Here is a 21,739-nt window from a genome sequence, read left to right on the forward strand (position 1 = left end):
CTTCTTTGGATTTCTGTTTCCCTATAGGTTTCTTGGGCTTTATCACTTTCAAAAAGTTGTAATATTCCTCGTCGATATCTTGGTCCTCAGCAGTCTGCAGAAGCTCATACTTGTTCTTAAGTTCCAGTACATACTGCTTTTTCTCCTCTTCTGTTATCTCAAAGACCTTTGTATTATTTACTCGAGTCAGTTTTTTCCTTTCCTTTCCTACATCTATATCAAGTGTACATCTTACCATTCTGTGATCACTTCCAACATTTACCTTATTCAGGACGGTAACATCAGTCACAATATATCTTCTGTTAGTGAGGATGAAGTCGATTTCATTAGTTGTTAATCCATTTGGACTCTTCCCTGTCCACTTTCTGTTCACCCTTTTCTTGAAAAAAGTGTTCATTACTGACATTCCTTGAGATTCTGCAAATTCCACAAGTCTTTCACCTCTTTTATTTCTTTCACCAATTCCAAAATTTCCTACAGTTCCTCTTTCTGCACTGTTTTGCCTTTTTCCAACCTTAGCATTGAAGTCCCCCATAATAATAGTGTAGTGGGTTTTCTGCTCATCTAGAAGACTTTCAATTTCAGTGTACATTTCTTCAACCTCTTCATCATCATGGCTCGATGTTGGTGCATAAATCATTATAATCTTTAGCTTGTACCTCTTAGAAATCTTGAGTATTAGTCTTGACACCCTTGGTGATGTACTTTTGAATTCCAAAATGTTGTTTTTAAAATCTTTATGGACCAGAAACCCAACTCCACCTTCACTCCTTTCACTGTTTCCATTGGTGTACAGCAGATTTCCACTTGATAAAAACTTATAAGTGATTCATTTCTTCTTCTTGTTTCAGCCAAACCGATGATATTCCAATTCACATTTTCTAATTCCTTTTCCAGCTCTAATATCCTGTCTTCACCGATGAGTGATCGTACGTTATAACAGGCCAAGTTCAATTTCCGTGCATGGCAGCCTGGTCGTACCCAGAGATTCTTAGCACCCTCTGCTTCCACTCTGATCCTCTCGCTGCCGTAAGAGGGAGAGTGAAAGCTGCTGGGGACTGAGGGCCATTTGTATTGTTGTGCTCTCATTGCTGGAGGGTTTGGTCTTTTCCTCTTCACGCTGACCAGGCGTCTTGAAGAGAACCACTCTACACGTTCGTTGCCACCTAAGTGACGTAACAGGGCTTACCATCGAGAAGGTGTGCATGAGTGGATTTTAGGGAGGCAGGCCAACCGGACGTCTCCTAAATCTTCTGTAATAGAGAGATATTGGATCCATCAGTGTTTTAGGCTGAGTGTCTGATAACACACAGGATACCTGTTCCCCTATGCATCGCTTACAGGCGGCAGTTCAGGAGGGTGCTGAAAATTTTTTTCGATACTGTTTTCTGATTAGTTAACGCTTATCAGAATTCAACATTTAGGGCAGCAAATTTTATTTTGCTTACTGGCAGCACACAGGAATGTAGCACTACTGGCACTACCACAACTCTCAGTAGTGAGGCCGCTATTATGATCCTTTCGATCAACTAATTTTATCTGTAGCTGACTTACGTACCACTATTTGGCCCGTGTCTCAGAAATACCTTTAAGACCTAATTAGCGTTGCCCTCAGTGGCGTAACTAGAAAAAGTGGGCCCTAATGCAAAGTTTAGTGTGGTTGGTACAGTAATTGCAATTGTCAAAAGTAATATCAATAAGGAGCACACTTCTGAAAAACTAGCACGCATATAGTATTTTACCACGACCAGTTTTGCAAATTCGCGAATAGTTTTAATTTTTGCAATTTCACTTTTCATTGACTTCACACAAAATAGTAATTGCATTGAAAAATGATTCTGAAAAGTCACTTGGAATTTCTTTTGCACCTTCTCCAGTTTTTTATAATGGAATTTTCATCCATTTGGATTGAGTTGGAGTAAGAAATGCAAACAAGTCAGAAAATGTATTTAGTCCTTGAAACCTTTTGTGCAGTTGGGTAGTCACAAAGTCACTTACACAATAAAAAATGTAAACTTTAAAGAGCAGTTCTGCATTTTCAAATCGGCAGTCCTCTGCCAGTTAATCAAAATGTTGCTTAACAAATTGCCTTCATTCATTTGCAAATTGACAAAGTATACCCCTTTCTGCACAACAGACGATATTTTCAAATTCATTTCTTAATTTTTCACTTGATTATATGATGTTTCTATGCCCAATATCCATATTTATTGTTTGCAAAATCGCCGATATTGAATTAATACTTGATAAGATTTTTTCTATCATTACAGTGGTTAATACAAAATCAAAATTTTCAATATTATTTTTAATCCGGATAGCTTACAACTTTTCATCGCTTTTTGATGACTGTTTGATAAATTTTATTTAATGCCATCAGCAAATTGGGAAATATCAATTTTATAGCAATTATAGATGCAAGCCAAGACCAACAAGTTGGATTTAATTTCTTTAATACAATATGGCATTCACTTATAATTTGAGATAAGCCCCAACAGTTGATACTGTAGCCAAAAAACATACAGATACAGTATATACTTTGAACAATGTTGATATAGTTGGATATTTCCGGTACTCCATTTACTGCATCCTTAATAACTAGATTGAGATTTGTGTGCTGTACAGTGTACGGCAAAACGGAAAAAAATTTATTAAATTTTTTTCTGTTTTGGGCAAGAGGGCAGTGGACACCAATGCACTGCATTGGCATAGTTACACCACTGGTTACCATTATCAGTGACAAATAATGCAAGAAAGCAAGCTTATACAGCAACAAAAAAAAAAAAAACGACATCTCCCATTTCACCAATTCATTCCCACCAATAGTTTGTCTAGGTCTCCCTTGAATTTAAGCTACTAACTTCCAGATTTTATTGGAAAAAAAAAATTAGTTACAAAATTTGTCACTGTATGGTGCTGTGTCATTGTATCTTACTTACGATTATGCAAATAACTTACGTTATTTGCATAATCGTAAGTTATTGCCACAGTGCCACTACTCAGCTCTACTGTACTGTATAAAAGCAAAGCAGTCTCTTCAAAATCATACAGTAGATGTTTGAATGCACTACAGCAGCAATGCGAAAAACGTTGCAGGAAAAGGCATTATTAGTGAAGCTGTACTATCAGAACAGCAAAAATGCAGCTGTGGCTATCAGAATTCTGGCATCAGAAGTGCATAAGGCCCACATGGACCTATGACTGTTTGTGCTGTCCGCAAAATGATTGCGAAATTTGAAGACATCTTGGTGTTCAATCAGGTAGAGGTCGAAAATGAGTGGACTCCTCCCGTGTTGAAGATGTGGCTATGGTTGTTGTGGATTTATCAAGGCAATCTCCATGTGGTAGCGCAAGTTTGCTTGCTGTTTCTCATGAAGTGGACATGCTGTATTCCACTGTAAGGTTAGTAATGCGTCAGGTGTTGCGGCACTATCCTTACAAGATGCACATGCTACAGCAGCTAAAGCATGGTGATGCAGATATTCATTTCACATACGCACTTCAGTTTCTGGCACGAATGACAGTGGATATTACTTGGCCATAGAACATCCTTTGGAGCGATGAAGCCCACTTCTGCTTAAATGGACAAGTGAATATGCACAACTGTCACATTTAGGCAACAGAAAACCCTTGAGTTATTCAAGAGGTCCCGTTGTATTCTCCAAAAGTGACAGTGTGGTGTGAATTTACGGCCACATTCATGATTGGACCATATTTTTTTGAACAGGTAACACCGACTGGACCCCGCACCTGTTCCGTCACTGGACAGCAATATTATGAAATATTGGCAAATTTCACAATATCAGAGCTGCAACAACGTGGGGTGCCTTCAGGATACCACATTCATGCAAGATGGTATGCCACCTCACATCCACCGTTGTGTTCAAAGATTAAGGCAACACTTTACAGACAAACGGGTCATCAGCCGTTGTTTCTAGACATCTTGGCCATCGGACCTTGCCCCACGCGACTTCTGGTTGTGGGGTTTTTAGAAGAACCAAGTGTATCGGGAAGGATGTCAAACTCTGGCAGATCTGAAGGACAGCATTAGACGTCATATGCTGACTATTCCAGTTGACATGTTACGTTCTGCTGTCGAAAATGCTGTTCTTCGAATGGAAACCGCTGTTGACTAAAATGTAGGACACAGTGAACAATTTTAGTGCCACAGCGCCATATAGCGACAAATTTTGTAACTAATTTTTTTTTTCCAATAAATGGCGAGTGCATTCTTTATTGTACCTGTTATCCAAATTTCTGTTCAGTACAAGCAGAGACCTCTGCATAGGGATACTAACCTGAGGGGGCATAAATTCAAATTGAGGAACAACAATTGTAGAATAGATGTTTGGAAATTTACCTTTAGCCAGTAGGTGGTCAATTGCTGAAACAAACTTTTCATCTGTTGTTGTGGAAGTTGATTGCTTAAATAAATTCAAAGAGAACTGGACAGAACTGTAGGTGGTAGATGACTTTCATCAACCAGTGAAATACCACTGCTTTGCTTATTGGAGGCTTGAAGTGGTGAAACTCATGTTTAGTCTCTAGAGCAAAGTTTCCGGCAACACCCTCCCCCCCATACTTCTCCTTCAACCCATGCACGGTACTAAGTACTATAGGTTTTGATACCTTTCGTGTTTGGGATTCATAAAAAAAAAAAAAAAAAAACTTTTAGAGTGAATGGATGTGCGAAGTTTTTTTTTTTTTTTTTTTTGGCTGATGCTACATAAGCTCATATGCTTGCTTTCTTACATCACATGCCTCCATTACAGTGTTGCATAATGTTTTTTTTTTTTTTTAACAAAATATTTTATTCTTACTAAAGCAAATAAAATGTTGATAGTATCGAAGATTGCGATTTTATTTCTGTAAACCTATACTGCTAGCATTATGCTAAATGACAGGTAAACAGTTTAGTAACTTAAATTTTTGATATTATATTTACTAACTTATAAACAAATTTAAAGTAAACTTATTTAACTAACTACAGTACATGTGGCTATTTTAGCATTTTTCAACAGAAAAAAATAATAATTTAATTAATAAAAACAGTAAAACAAAAAAAGGTTAAAAATAACATGGGGATCCTTGGAACCCATTAGTTGTAAATGTGTTCATATTATATTGGTAGTAATAGGGGTTAAGTTGGTATTACCAATGGCCACTGCTAAAAACAGGCACGCCCAGTCTTTAACTGATGCCTTAAATGCACTTGTATCTTCTTCAAAAACAATGTACTTGAAAACCACTTGGAAAATACAGCTACTTTTGGTGAATGGTGTTATTATGCTTAGGCCACACGCGCTATGCAGCCGGTGGAATTAAATGGTGTTTGAGGACTCGGCACCACATTATAATTTCAACTAAACTTCCTGCATTGTATACCCCTCGTTATAAAAACCGATGTGTTGTGAAAGTATTTCAGCTGAAAAGTTGAAATAAATAATTAAAAACAAACAGTTAATAAATTACCAACACTAAGATAAGGACTTCGAATTTTTAAGTAGTCAGCTACAAATTTTAAAATGATTTTTGTAACATGTCACAAATATAAGAAATATGTTCATATACCGACGTCTAATAAACTGAAAAAAAGGATGGGAACCACACGTGTATACCTAAAGAGCAAGAGCTGACAGCTCGATTACCAAATATAGCCAAAAGCAACAACGCACGTCATACAACAGTAGACAAATGCAAATAAAGAGCAAGACACTTGTTTTAATAAATTAGAACAATGGTAAAATGATCATTATACAACTAAAATATAAAACAAATACTACCATTCTTTCGATGTATACTACAACCACACCCAAGAGATTCAAACGTTTCCCACAAAACTTAGCAAAATCGCCACCTATTATGACAAATCAAGGTCACGTGAAAACTTCAATGGACTTATGCATAAAGATAGTTCCATTTTTATTATTTTTTTCAGAGATTAAATAAGTTAATATCATACGCGTAACTAGAATCTAAGCATGGGGGTTTCGAAATCCACTCCAAAATATCAATACTTTTTAAAACGAAGATTATTTAATACATACAGTATTTAAAAAGGATTTTATATACCATAAGATTTGTCTCTAAAACAGCGGTTCTCAATCTGTGGAGCTGCCGAGTTATTGCATGCAATGCACGAATCAAAGTGCACACCAGGAATTCAATTTTGATGTTTATTTAGCTCCAACAAAATATGTGGCGTGAATTAACAAAATACAAATTCATTTAAAAGCTTTACTGAATTCATAATGGCATGTTGTCATTATATATTTTCTCAATCATCGCAAAACTGCAACTAATGTCATGTAGGAGTCGACGAAAGTGTTTTATGTTTAAAAGGGGTTTTCATGCTGGAAAAGGTTGGGAACCACTGTTCTAAATTATTTAAACACCGCTTCACCTTCAAAGCGACTGTAGCTTAACGTTCTCTAAATTCTCTAGCTGGTATTCTGTAAATCAAGAAAACATATATATAATAGTTAGTTATCCAGTGGTAGCTAACAATATATTGCTGAGAAATATGCTAGTAACATAGTACAGCATATACTGGTGGACATGGGCGCCGGCAACATGGTGCAAGTGCATCACCTTTGGATTTCAAAGTAATACACAATTTTTACTATTTTCATTCATTTATTGAAACATAAGATGTATTCGAAAATTTGGTGAACAAAAAATTCATTTCCACATGCACCACCTTGCAAAATATCCTGCAGGCGCTCATGCTGGTGGAACAAAATTAAAGTAACTGCCACCAACACAAAATTACTTTTTTTTTTTTCTAATTCTTTGATTAATGTAAATGATAATTTATACAGCGATATATTTCAATGGCAAATAAAGCCATTCTGGGACGCTAGGCACAACCTCAATTTTAGCCTGTATTAGTATTAACCGGACCATTCTTCAGAATATTGATGATAATGAGAGGACATGACACCCGAATAAGACTGGCAAGACTAATGATTCCCCATTGAAAGTAATCCATCAAGGAATGCACTAAAAAGGGAAAAACCAGATGTGAAGGCGTGCCACTCGAACACTACATTAAAGACCGCTAATTCCTCAAAGTGAATCAACGAAGAATCCATTAAAGAGCCATCAGATCTGACGAATAGCCACATGGCGAACTGGGCTGGATACCCTTGTCTCAGCCTGCTTTCTTTACCCCTCCCTTTCAGGGGGTGACGGCCCTGCTGTCTCCTCTCCCTCCTGCCGTCCCATTCTTCCCTCTGGCAGAGCATGGGCATCCCCTGCTGCGCTCTGGAGGCCATCTTCCCTGTCGAACTCCTCCTTCTGCTTTCCACTTCCCAGTCTGCCTCCCCACCCACTACTTTCTCCTTACACAAAGTAAATTTCTTTCCCCACAGGCCCAAATTTAAATACACCAAAATTATTGCCCGACCGATTAGGCCTTTAGAACAAGTTTTTAGCGAATAACCGCACGTACTGCTAAAATCAATAACCGCATTTTGAAGAAACTGCGATCTAGTTTTTTTTTTTTTTTCAAATCAGGTCCTAGCCACTGAAATCCCAGGAAAGTAGGTGGCAGGACCGCCCAGAGTACTTTGCAAAATACTGGTAACACCTGGTCGGCCTCCCCGTTGGCGAGGTATGGTAACGTCGGGTCCCATCTGCGGCCCGGCGGCTAACAGGCCGGAAGAACAAGGGGCAGAACACACTACACAGTACAAATCCCACACACTTTTCAAATCTCTGGCTTATCCGATACAATGAACACAGGCGGAGATGGGAGAAACCCCAGGTGCCGCTAGAACCCAAACATACCCCATACATCTTCAGAATATTCATAAAGAAATCCGAGCGGTTAAGCGCGATGGCGCGTAGATACACATGCTTTGAGTGACCGTGGGTCAAGCTCGTAACTGCTAAATACTGTGCTGTTTCTTGTATTCTTTTGATCTTGTGAACTCCTCTGACCATGTGGTCGTTCTAGAATATAAAAAGAAAATTTATTATTTATTTATTTTACATCCTACTCAGGATAAAACCAGACATGTACATACATGAATAAATGAACATTAAATTCACATTAAAGTCTTTTGAATCCGCCCCTTTTCATATCACTTTACACTTTGCGATAAATGCAGAAGTGAACTACAAATTATGATCCCCAACAAGAGTTCTCAATTGCGATCTTAAACAACAAAATCTGAGCAGTGCAAGGATACCCTACGGGATTTTGTCAATAATATACAGGAATTTTGCCAGTAGATATAAGGATGTGATTATTCCGATGCATAAGGCAATGGTCAGACCACATCTTGAGCACTTAATGCAGGTCTGGAAGCCTCATGTGCTGAAAGGTGTTCATCTGCTGGAGGGGAGGCAGAGAAGAGCAAAAAGATTAGTGAAGGGAACAAAAGGGCGCACTTACTAGGAAAGGCCTCAATTCTGCAAATCACAGTGTCTGGAGACTAGGCACCGGCAAGGAGACTGATTGAGATGTTTAAGGCTCTGAATGGATTGAGTAAGCTCAATACTGATAGAATCCTTCCTCTTGCTCAGACTATACACAGGACGGACGTAAAATCAAATTGAGGAAGGATGTTTGCAGGATAGATTTGCAGAATTTTGTCTTCAGCAAGCGAGCAGTTGATTGTTGGAATAAGGTTATATCTGGTGTTGTGGAAGTGGGTAGTTTGAATAAATTCAAAGAACTAGAAAACTCTTAGAGGAGATAGACTAGTAGCGTGGGAAGTTTTTTTTGTTTTTTGACTGATTCTGTATAAGCTTTTTTTTCTTGCATCATTTACTAATAGTAAATACTAATAGTATACCAGCCATCTTTCCCCCCCTTCCGGTAGCTGACCTGGTGGTATGGCACTTTCGCCACTTCCTAAATCTATTTCTGATACAGCTTCTCATTGTTGAAAAGTCTACAAAACTCTCCATCATTAGGAAAAGGGCTTGGTTCGAATTTCATTAGTATTACTATTAGTAGTGGAAAATGATGCCAGAAAGTAAGATTATGCACCATTAGCCAACACACATACACAAGCGCGCGTCCATCCTTCTTCAGTTTAAATTTATGTTTTCATATGTGTATTATCGAAGAAAGAGTAACAATGCATCAGCAGTTAATTTACACTCAATCCATTTAAAGGATTAAACACTTCATTTAGTTGCAATTTGCTGAGTTGAAGTTTTCTTGGTAATAGTACCTCTGATTAATCTTGTTTCTCTTGTCTAACCCGTTCTAACAGATCCACGTCCTTCCTAATATGGGATTTCCAAACCTCCATACAGTACTCAAGTTGCAGTCTAGTCATTGCCTTATAAAATGGTATAATCACCTCCTTGTCACTACTGAAAAAATTCCCGTGTATGATTGACAGAACCCCCATGGGCTGTCCTAGTATTCCGTCGCACAGCTAAGAGAACTTCATGTCCGACTGTATGATTAACCCTAGGTCATTTTCATTCCTCATTACTCTGACTGTGGTAATTAGACCCAAATAATATGTTATTTTGGGATTATTGCTACCCGAAGGTAAGCCTGAACTGGTACTTTTCAGTCCATCTACCTAATTTATCTAGGTCTTGATGAAGTAACATACTTTTTTATTGTCATTAACCGCGCTGCCAACCTTTGTATCATTAGCAAACTTAGACATTAAACTTGATATGCAACCATGAGTATCATTAATAAATACTAAAAAAAAAAAAAAAATGGACCCAGAAGGAACTCTGAGAGACTACACTAATAACATTATTCCAAGAAGAGCAGTGCCCATTATTTACCACTCTGTCTCTTCCTGCTGAAATGTTCTATTGCCACACTCTTCCAATTTGAACAGAAGTCTTTCATGTGAAACTTTATGAAAAGACTTACTGAAATGTATGTGTATAATGACAAACTTATTTTTTTCATCTAGTTCCTTTTTTACTACGTTATTACACCATAGCAACTAATGTTACTGATAAGGTAAGATCTCTCCTTAAAAACTCCATTCTATAATTTCCATATAACTGCATTCATGGCAAGATAATCCTGCATTACTGCTTTAACCACTGCATTTTCCCTGCAAAAGAAATCAACCTTATAGGTCTTTAATTACTCACCTCACCATTTTATCAATCCTTCTTTATGAACTGAGGAAACGTTTGCACATCTCCAATCCATAGGGACTTCCACTGAATCCAACAATGCCCTCACAACTGTGGTTAAGATTTACTTATATCTTTTTCTGCCTCTCTTAATATAATTGAATAGATACCATCTGTCCCAGGTGCCTTATATACTTTGGCTTAAACAATTTCTTTTCCACCTCCCTCTCAGTTATCACAAAAAATTATTTAGCTCCCAGTTATAATTTGGTATAACTCTATTGTTCCCATCCATAAAAACTTCTTCACGTGTGAATATAGATGAAAAATATTTATTCAGTTTGTGAGCAACCTGAACAACATTATTAATAGTTAGGCCATATACGTATATAGTGGAACAATGCAATTCATCCCTTCCTTCCATTGAGGGGTAGGAATAAGCAATGAATTCTTTGCAACTTTATTTACAGTCTTATCCAAGGGTTTCTCTTATTTTGCTTTAACTTGTTCAACCCCTTAGTTACTCGACTGCAGGATAGTTCATACTTACTGTACGTTACTGTCTCATGATAAAAATCAGTTTCATTTTTGTTCTCTATCATTGCAATTCATCAGTTCATCAAGTCTCTTCAGTTCACTTCACATCGATTTAGGTCTAAACCTAAAACTAAGAAGCTTCTGAAATTAATTTTGTGAACGCGTCTCATTCAGAATTTGCAGTTGGTAACATCATCAGCTGACCCCAGTGAAAAGAATTTAAAACTATCTAAGACAGTTGTAATCACCATTACAAAAATAAAACCCATTTCCAAAACCCATTCATTCCTTAGAAGTAATTATTCTTTTTCTACTTATGATTTACATATTCCGTTATTACAACTGTCAACCTCAACCTAACATCAAAAAGTTATTTCTTTATTCTTTTTTTTTCTACTCTTTTCTATCTTCCCAATCTCCGTCCACCAGTCCTCTTCTATTCATAGCTGCTCCCACACCCTCTATTTACGTCCTTCTTTGTCTTCCTCTCTTTTTTCTTCTCCATGGCTTTTCTGGGCAATCTGTCGTCCTCCATTTCTCTTCACATGGCCAAACCACTCCAATCTGTTTTTTGTGTCTTTTATCAATGATAGTTTTTTTGGACTTTCATTGTATTCCTTATCACGTCATTTCTAACCTTTTCAGTCCTAAACTTTCTTGCTGATTTTCGGCAAAAATCCATCTCAACAGCCAGTAGTTTATTTTTCTATCTTTCATTTTTTTTTCACATCCATATAATAAAATACTTTGTAATATTCCATTATATATTTGATGTTTAGTTTTATTAATTATATTTTTATTCCATAGCACAGAATTGACTGTCATCCCCATGTTTTACATTCTTTTAGTGACTTTCTGCCCATGTAATTTGCATCTTCATCATATTTTACTACCACAATGTGGTCGTTTGTAAACAGTAGATTGTAAAGGTACTTATTTTGACCCATTGAACTGCACTTCTGTGACCATAGACTTAGAATAACTTCTAGGAATAGCTTAAACGACGTAGGTGACAACAACGTCCTTGAAGTAGTCCTTTGGTCTTTCACGATGTGCTGCCACAACGTACGTAAACGTTATTTGCATTATTGTCCAGGACGTCTACATCGACTTCAGAATTCATGGTTTAGTCCAAAAAAACCAATGGCCCACAAGCCAAACCATGAAACAACTGCTCGAGAGAAACACAGCGCCTCTGCCAAACTTCATTGTCATGCTGATATGTTTCAGCAGGTAGCCTTTTTCGAACATTCGTCACACCCAGCATAACCATCATACTGGTATGCTATGTGGCAGGATCATGTGACAAAAATTAGGTGGCAGGACCTGCCAGAGTAAATAATTATAATACTGGTGTACCTGGTCTGCCTCCACATCGGAGTGGGGCAACGCTGAGTCCCATTTGAGACCCAGCGGCTAAATGACCAGAGGAAGAACGGTACACCACACTACACATATGTGTACAAGATCCATACACCTTTAAACCTTTGGCATTGACAGTGTTCTGTTTTACACCCACAATGTATACTACGCGGAGATGGAGGAACCCCTGTTGCCGTTTGACACTAAACACACTCTACACTGGTATAACATGTACCTGCGTCGACCTGCGTTCCGAGTAAATGATTCGAAGTTTCGAGGATCCGTCAGTTTCGAAGATTTTCCAGGTCGTTTCGTGACTGTTTCAGTATAACTCTACTTCATTTGCGGATCGCATATCTCCACTCATCTACCTAGCAATCACTAGTGCCGTTGAAATGCTACGTACAGATTGATTGGTTCTGTAGCACCCTTTACCATGCTGCGCGTGAAGTTTGCTAACTCCATCGATGATGGCATCTTGCATTCACGATTTACTGTGCCTTCGAAGGTCTATGAGCATATTTATAGTTGCATCTCACATGAGGTGCTTGGGTAGAATATGACCTCAAAATACTGATCCCTGGTCCTTAAGAAATCAGTACTGAGGCCACTTCAATTTCTTGTCATCCTTTATGGTACCGATGAGGGCATGCAGGGGAAATTGTCATAGTGCACTGATGATATTATGGTAAGAAGATGAGTTAATGACTATAACTAAGCGGCCACTTTGCTTCGGAATGATTTAGATCGGTATCAAAAATGTTCTGAAAAATGGAAACTGATCTTTAGCACTTCATTTAGATCTTATAAATGTTAAGTGTCGCACCTGTGAACAGGAATCTAACATACAGGAAATACTTACAATCTAGGGCGAGTTGAATTAAAAATAGTCCAGGTGGAAAAAGACTTAGGGATTATACAAATATATGTTTTAATTAAATTAAATACGTTTATTAAAGTAGCAAGTGTTTGCTTTCACCTCTTATACACAGCCGACCGACTAGAAGGGTATACAAAAATTCAAGAATTACAATTATTAATAATATTTACAGTATTGTTTACAAAATGCAATTATTGACGACATTATAGTTGAAGTAAGCTGTGTGCGTCAGAGAGGCTCTTCAATCGGTACTGCTTGCTTTCGGAGTATTTCACAGGGTCTGTTGCCAAAATTAAAAAGGTTGACTGCGTTGTTTGGGAAGAAATTCTTCAGACAGCACAGGTTGGACAGAATAGAATGTAAGGGTAAGTAAGGTTGTCATTATCGCGTCCTGCACGTGGAGTAGAGATAAGTCCTCGAAGACTGGGGACGTCGATTACACCGATAAGTATCTGAGAAAGAAGAAGAATATTCCTGGATGCTATGTGAACTCTCCAAGGAGTGATATTTAAGTTGGTATATAAAACAGCACTGGAGATGGTGAATGCGTTGCCCGTGACCCTGTTCATCCATCGCATTACCCAGTACTCGACGGCCAGAAATCTGTTTATGTACGACGTCGGGGCAGAAGATCAGATTGGTGATGCATATAGTGCAATAGGTTATAGGCACCGCTGGATGTATTCTCCGACTACATCGACATTGAATAACCCCGTCAGCTCTAGTCGAATTGCCCACATCACCAAGAAAGTCTTCGATTTCATGGTCGAAAAATGGGTCTGAAAAGTGAGACCCTCGTCCCAAGTTATGCCGAGGTCGGTGTGAGACTTCACTTTCCCTATCTGCAATCCGTTGAGATAGGCTGTGATGTCATTTTTGATTCTCTTTTTTGTAAAGGTAATTTGAGCTGATTTTGATACATTTAGTTCCAGATTTATTTGCAGTAGATAGGCTACAAGGCTGTCGATCAGGACGGAGACTCGCTGCTTTATTAGGTGAGTCTGTTCAGCGTCTTTAGATGTTATGTATAATTTGAGGTCGTCTGCATATGATGAGAAATCAGGGTACCTTGCGAGGAAAGGTTCAAGGGCAGTGGCGAACAGTACACCAGACCGGACTGAACACCTCCCTGCGGTACTCCTCTCGTTATAATGCACTCCTGTTGGAAGGATTTATAGCTGATGATGAGTTGTCTTGGTGTTAGGATGAGGTTGATGGTTTTTAGCAGGCTTCCTGTAATGCCAAAGTACTTTTCTAGAATGTAGATGAGAGCGGGAATTGAGAGCTTATCATAAGCAGATGAAATATCAAGGAAGATGACGTCCAGCCGAGATCTACTGTTGAGAGAAATTTGAATTTTAAATAGGGTGCCCAGTAGGTTTGTATATGTAGATCTTTTGGGGATCACAGTATGCAGATGTTTAGGTCTATGAGAGAAGCATTGGTCGATCAGTGCTGATAAGATAATTTAACACTTTTAATAGAGAGCAGGCCACTGAGATCGGTCTGAAGTCCCTAGGTTCCTGAGGGTTTCTTCTTTTGGGTATGGGTTGTACCCTGTAGTGATTCCACACTGTAGGGATTGATTAAAAATTACAAAGGACTTCACAATGAAGGCATTACACACTTTAACTATGAATAGAGGGAAGCCGTCAGGACCAATTTTAGATTTATTGGGAAGTCTATTGATGGTATTTATAAGATGTTGTTTTGTTAGAGTTATAATTGAAAGGGGATGTCTGGGCTGCATGATGAAATCACTTAGATTTCGGGTTTTTCGGTCTCAGCCAGATGGTTGGTTGAATGGTTACTCTAGAGTTTTAGGCGCGTCAGTAACTTAGAGCATATTGTACCGTATATAATATCTCTATAAATTCCACGTGTTCTGCATCGATTTGCTGTTTGCTGGACAAAAAAGCAGAGTTTCCCAAAATAAAAAACGCCACCACTGTGAAAAAGACCCATAACATTTCCTCGCGTCATTGATGGGACTCGAACTCAAGTATTTACCACTACACTCTACACTCTACACTCTGTACCCCACGGTGTGGGGTACAGAGTGTAGAGTGTGTTTAGTGTCAAACGGCACCAGGGGTTTCCCCCATCTCCGCTTAGTATACATTGTGGGTGTGGAACAGAACACTGTCAATGCCAGAGATTTAAAAGTTTATTGGTTTTGTATATGTATAGTGTCGTGTATCGTTGTTCCTCTGGTCATTTAGCCGCTGGGCCCCTAATGGGTTCCAACGTTGTCAACACTCTGCCCCGTGGAGGCAGACCAGGTACACCAGTATTATAGTTATTTACTCTGGCAGGTCCTGCCACCTAATTTCCTGAGATTTCAGTGGCTAGGATCTAAAAAAAAAAAAAAAACGCTACTGATAGGGGTCAGCCAAAAGGATTACTGTTTATGCAACTGATGTTGTTATTAAGTTTTTGGGTGTAGGGCTCAGGCAATTTAGAGATGGTTCAGATGCTGGTTATAAGTTAGAGAAGGGGAGGGAGACTGAAGGCTGGGGGAAAAGACAGAGATAAGGGGGTCCATAGAGAAGATGACTCCCAAATCAATGGAGCAGGCCCATGCCCCACCAGAGGGAAAAGAGGGATGGCGAGGGGGCAGGCGACCACGGGTAACCTCCCTCTACCTGGGTGGTGGAGAAAAACAGTGGCAGCTATACCAACTGTGCTACCCATGAGTGCTTTCAGCCAGATATGAAGTTTTTTATGCAGTGTAAACAAGTAAACAAGTGACCAAGAAGACATGGTATCCTGTCTACGATATATAGGACCTTCGCACGAAGGAAAAAGTATGACATTGCCCTTTTATATAATAGGTGAGACCGAATTTAGAGTATTGTGTTTAGATTGGCGGCCACACTTGAAGAAAGATATAGAGCTTCTAGAAAGGGTTTAACGAATGGAAATCAAATTGTAAAAGTTACTAATCGATGTCCTTATGAAGAATCTACTATAATTTGTTTCCCATATTACTCATCTTGCGGATAAAATTAAAAAAAAAAACTTATAGGTATGCTCGTTTGTATTTCTAGGCAGGAGTGGGGACTTACACAAAAATCCTTCGTCTCATGTACAAAGCCGTTGGTCTTCCTATTGTTACTTATGGGGCTAGAGCTAGTTTCATCGTGTCAGGCTCCTTACTCTTCAATAAACGCTTAATTCTATTCAGAATATCTTTCCTCTTGTCGTGCTTGCCTTCTGCTTGTCGCATGGTTTCCAATCCCGCACTTCAAATTCTTGCTGGTGCCCTTCCCCATGATCTTCTGTTGATATACAGCAGGTTTTTTTTTTTCTTATATCCGACAAGGTCGTTCTTATGAACTTGATTGCATTTTAATTTACACTGAAGCATCTCCTAAAGAAAAATCTCGTTGTTTCCAAATTTTAATTTCTCGTTGGCAGAAACTTTCCTCATCCAAAAGTATAATTACTTATAAGTTTTTCCATCCGTCTCCGTTTTCAGATCAAAGTTTGCAAAGTTTTCAAATCACTTTGCAGTGATTTGAAGGCAACCGTAGCCTAGTGGTCAGGCGCGCGGGTGCATAAGTACACGTGCCCTGAGTGACCGGGGTTCAAGCCAGTGATTGCTGAATATGGTGCTGTTTCTTGTATTCTGTCTATCTTGTTAACTCCTCTGACAGTTTGGTCGTCCCGGAGTATAAACAGAAAAATTTATTATTATTACTCCGGGCTCACGCCCTTGTTATTTCCTTTCCGGCCATGGCTTAATTAATACCAAGCTATTTTATTTCAACCTTTCCACAGCACAGTTTTGTTTTTTGTGGCGCTCCTGAGGACGTTCTCCCACAGGGCCAGCTTAAAGTAGTTCGGGGAAACAGGCTTAAAGTGGTTCCCCCGAACAGGGCAGCAAAATTTAGGGGGCACAAAATTCCCGAAAATTCACTGATTTGCTGTAAATTTCAAGCCGGAGAGGGCGCACCAAAAAATCTTGCACAGGGCGCTGATAGATCTGGGGCCGCTTCTATTCTCCCATATATTATTCTATTCTCCAGCTAACGAATCCTCTATAGTCTACACAATGGTTATTTACAAGCACTAGTCCTGTCTTATCTGATAAATAAGACAGGACTAGTGCTTGTATATGAATATATAAAGAAAATATATTTCTTTATATATGAATATATAAAGAAAATATATTCGCGTAACAGACAAGATCACAGATAAGACACGAATATAGGTAACAGATAAGACACAAATATATTTTCTTTATCAGGTAAGACATGTCTTACCCGATAAAGAAAATATATTCGTGTCCTGTAAAAATAGTTTTCAAACACTGCAAGATCTTGCTCTTGATTGTTTCTCATTACGAAAGGCACTATTTCTACCAACCAAGCTACAACCTTGTTCTTCATAAACTACAAATTGAATTGTAGCTTTGATTTATGCAATGCTTCGTACGATTATTGTGATTTATAAAACACTCTTGTAAACCAAAGTCACCTAAACTTTTGAGATTTGTCTGTGAATTCTATTATCACAGCTTAATTATTTGATCCTTTAAATCACATGACACGACAGCTGTGACACGGACCTTATATCTTAATTCTCTGTATATAACTTGTCTAAACCCGATGTCTGTAATTCCCACTTGATTGATTTAGACTTAATGACCTTATCTGATTATTGTACTGTATTGGTTAGGTTAACGCTGCTTAGTTGCGTCTGCGATTCGCGTGGCTTTTCTATTTTATAATGTCTAATTTTTCCATTCTTTTTCTTCTCCCCTTCTTTCTTATTTTATTTATCTTATTTTTTTTTATTTTATATGTATTTATTTATTTTTATTTATTTTTAATTTTATTATTATTTTTTTGCTGGTAGTTGAGACGTGTACTGTCTATACTACGGGACGGTTGTCACCCATTCGTATTACACTACCTCCAGTGGGTGCAGGATATTGTTCGTTGCCCACCTCTCCGCGGTGTAGATGAACACTGGGCAGGCTTTCTAGGTGATCGACTTCCTGGTGACTAATTAGCCAGAAACAAAGACAACACAACAATACTTTACTGAATAAACACAACGTTACGTACCTTTCTGGCCTTTTGCAGAGTTCTGTATCATTACAGTGTACCACAGCGGTGTTGAAGTTAAGTTCTGGAGCTACCCTGCATAAGACACTATATATGTTTACATGTTATGAAGAAGGGCCTAGAAGGTATGGACTGCAGAGTTTAGCAATTACACACATCTTAGGGAGGGACCCGATAGAGGTAAATAAGGCCCTGAGGGAATTATTAAAATGAATGAGGAAGGTAGACTTTAATGGCTGGACCTCATGAAGTTTACTTATGGGCAGTGTGTTGTAGATCATTGGAATAGTCTGCCACAATGGTTGAGGCAAAGAGTTAGGTAAAATTCAAAGCGGAAACTGGATACTCACTTTTTGGTGAAGGAAAAGTTATTAGTGATAGAGAATTTTTTTCCTTTTTTTGACAGATGCCGAAAAAGTCCACTTCCTTATGTTATTTAGCCATTATAATACTAATATTAATTTAAATTTTAAAATTTTATATCTGATAGTAATTTGTTTGGCCTTGGCTCAAATAGAGATGCATTCTTAAGCCTTTAGAGTTGCATTCTTTATTATCAAAACCGTTTTTCAATAAAGTCCGTGGAAGAAAATTTAGAAATCAAAAATTTTGGGACACTTGTTCCAAACTTGAATATAATGAAATGATTACTTCACGACCGCAGCTGTGGGTTGAGAAGCAGTTCCGCTTCCTTTCATAGTCATCTACCATTTGATCCTTCTCCATATTGGGCGACTGTTCTTAATATGGGCCATGTGTCTTCTGTCTGTATTCACAAACTGTAATAAAATAACTCTACAAGTCATTAAGGTAATGAAAAATTGAATTCATTGCCAAAGAAGAGAAAAGGAGACAACAAATTTGCTATTTATTAGTATGTACCAGGTACAGTTAGATTAAATTTTTGAAAATAGAACAAGAACCAAAAAGTAATCAGTATGTCCTGCCAGAAGGTCTATTTGATTCTCCACTACTGCTATGCGAACTACCACTAGTGCTGTTGCTTCTATTGGAACTGGAAGACCTGTCTCTCACATTTCCAGATGAGAACCCACTCTTTTCTCTAGAGTTTCCATAGGCTTCACTCGTACTCTCGTTGCTTTCCGAAGAAGAGCCGTCGCTACCCCGTTGTCGGGAGTTGTTTCTGCCATTTTTTTGGTCATTTCTTCCTATGAAATAAAAAGAAGCGGTATGCACAAGCTTAATTTTTTAAATTTTTTGGCACTGCTAGAATCAGACTTAAAATGTAATTTTTTATCTATTAAGAAGGTGATTCATCAAGTATAGTTGCCCTACATCTTTTACAACCGAATAGTCATTAAGCCAACTAAAGACTATCGATTTCTTAAATCAATAATCGAAGAATCAAAAAAAAAAAAAAATAGTCTTAACAATATTAGTGAACTACATGACAACATACTAAATTTATTTTTACTATCTGAGAGCTCTAAGTCTTTAAAAATGATATAGTTTTAAGAAAAGAACATCATTTGGAAATAACTAAATCAGTGGTCCTTAATGCAGTTGCACTCCTTTCTGATGAAATCAAAAAGTCCTACACTGGTGTTCAAAGAAAGTGCGTCACCTAGGAATTTCACATTTCTAACCCTTTTTTGCAATGGTATGTTAGAGCAGTGACTAGCATCACAAATAGAAATATAAACAAAAGATTTATTAATAGTTAAGGCAAAGCTAAGAATATTTGACAGGCCCTCTCAAAATATTCCAAAGTGAGCATTTGCAACCTTTATACAACAGTTTTGGTAAACACGACAATTATGGCGACAATTATCAGACGCCCCCAATTTGCTTCAGTTTAACATTTTAAATGGAAAACAAAATGGAAAGTTCACCAGGTGCAAACTAATATTTAGTTGAACCGCCTGTGGCCTCGATGACAGCAGCACAACGTCGAGGCATTAACATTAACAAGATAAATTTCTGAAGATAATCAACTGATAGTTCCTGGTTCCAAACACGAATTATGGCTTCCTGAAATTCACGAAAGGTCTTCAGTTTCTGGCAACTGCAGATTCCACACGATGCCAACAGTTCTCTATAGGATTCAGGTCCGGGCTGTTTCCTGGCCAGCTAAGAGTTGTAATGGACCGTTCTTCCAACCATTTTTTCACCTGTAACAAATGTAAACACATTAATGTCGAACCTCTAATGCAGAAATGAAGCTAAAGTAACTACAGAAGTGCCTGCTTACACTTTTCGCCCGATGACAAGGAGCAGAGTCGTCTTGAAAGATGCAGTTGCTTGGCAGGTTGAAATGGTCTCTAATGGTTGCCAGCAATTTGCCTTCCAATATAGCCAGGTATCCATTGGCATTTACGGAACCTTTTATAAACTGCAGGTGACCTACTCCGCGATACGAAATGCACCCCCATATCATTTGGCTGGTAGGGAATTTCACTGTAGATACCATACAGTCTGGATGGTATTCTTCACCACGCCTACGGCGAATCGTTTGTCTCCCATCAGGCCCATGCAGGTTGAATTTCTTCTCATCCGAGAAAATAACTGACTTCCACTGCTCGGGGGTCCATTTGACATGCTCTTTACACCAAATTCATCACGCCTTTTTCATTTTTTGTGTTAGGGGCTTCTTCTTAGAACGACGGGGTACAAGTCTATTTTTGAAGAGGCGTCTTCTGACTGTTACTGCACTTGCTACCACTCCTGTATGTTCTTCCCATTCTCTTTTCAGCTCAGACGAAGAAGCTTTACGGTTTTTAAGGCATAAGCACTACGAAACGCGGTCCTGTTTTGGCGTAGAGACTCGTTTGCGTCCGGTTCCTTTTTTCCTATCAGCAGAACCAGTATTCTTGAGTTTGGAAAGAAATCTACTCACTGTCGACTGATTACAATACACTCTATAAGCAATATGATGGAAAGAACATCCTTCCTCACGTAAAACAACAATAACACTCTTTCTTCGTGGCGCCAACTGCAAGTAACTCGCTATCCTAACACAAGCAAAGAATGACTGCAACTCTTGCAGAGCGTGCTTATACAGCTGAAAGTAACAGTTGATGCAATATTACGTCATCGTTTACGCGTGTCAATCTTATCTGATGCAGTCTGTAAGAAATATTGCCATATACGTACGTTATTCGGACGACAATTACAATTTTAAGGGGGTGATGCACACCTCCTTATTTTTAGATTCGCCGCTGAAAAGACAGATACACTGGTGTTCTTTGAACACCAGTGTATCTGTCTTTTCAGCAGCGAATCTAAATATATTACAGGTATATAGTCTGAAACAACAACGACAACAAGACCTTTAAAAAAAGTGTTTCTCGACAGCATTTTCCATTTGAAGATAATTATTAAAAATGATTACTTTACGACCGCAATATTAATATTGAACCAGAAAGCGTAACCTTTCGAGGTCAATATTAATCCCCTGACATGCAAATTGGAAACTAGCTTATTATCAGACGGATTCCTAAATTCGGATATCCCTTTTTTTTTAATATTTTACATTACCCTGTAGTGTTCATAGTTGTAATGAGTTGTTAAGTTGTTCAAAGTTGTTATGGAGTTAAGGGAGCAAAGACCATACTGCACTTGTCAACGTTATTATTAAAATGAGCGAATAGATTAATTCATTTCAGGAAGCCGAAGAAAGAAATTATTGAGATTGGCTTTTTCTCCAATGATATGCTACATTGTCAAAGGTTCTTGTAAGTCTGAAGTGAATAATAAAGTCGTATTTCTATCTTGCTAATAGTGTGGACATTAAACAAGCACATGCTTGACTGTGATGGTGGAGTTACAATAAGTACATTGAGGGAGGAGGGTT

At 38.3% G+C, this 21,739-nt stretch overlaps 1 protein-coding gene across 1 annotated transcript in view; it reads right to left on the reverse strand.

Annotated features, from left to right (window-relative positions):
* The window catches only part of LOC150075234 (myosin-2 essential light chain-like), a 78,919-nt gene extending 73,041 nt beyond the window's left edge, over positions 1 to 5,878 (reverse strand). Inside the window, exon 1 of the mRNA XM_090388305.1 lies at positions 5,781 to 5,878. Within this exon, the coding sequence (XP_090244431.1) occupies positions 5,781 to 5,783 (3 nt within the window). The 5' untranslated portion in view covers positions 5,784 to 5,878. The remainder of the gene's footprint in view (positions 1 to 5,780) is intronic.
* Between the last annotated feature and the right edge of the window lie 15,861 nt (positions 5,879 to 21,739).

This window comes from Mastigoproctus giganteus, chromosome 14 (genome assembly GCF_048544385.1).
Source record: "Mastigoproctus giganteus isolate SK-2022 chromosome 14, ASM4854438v1, whole genome shotgun sequence".
Classification (NCBI taxonomy): domain Eukaryota; kingdom Metazoa; phylum Arthropoda; class Arachnida; order Uropygi; family Thelyphonidae; genus Mastigoproctus; species Mastigoproctus giganteus.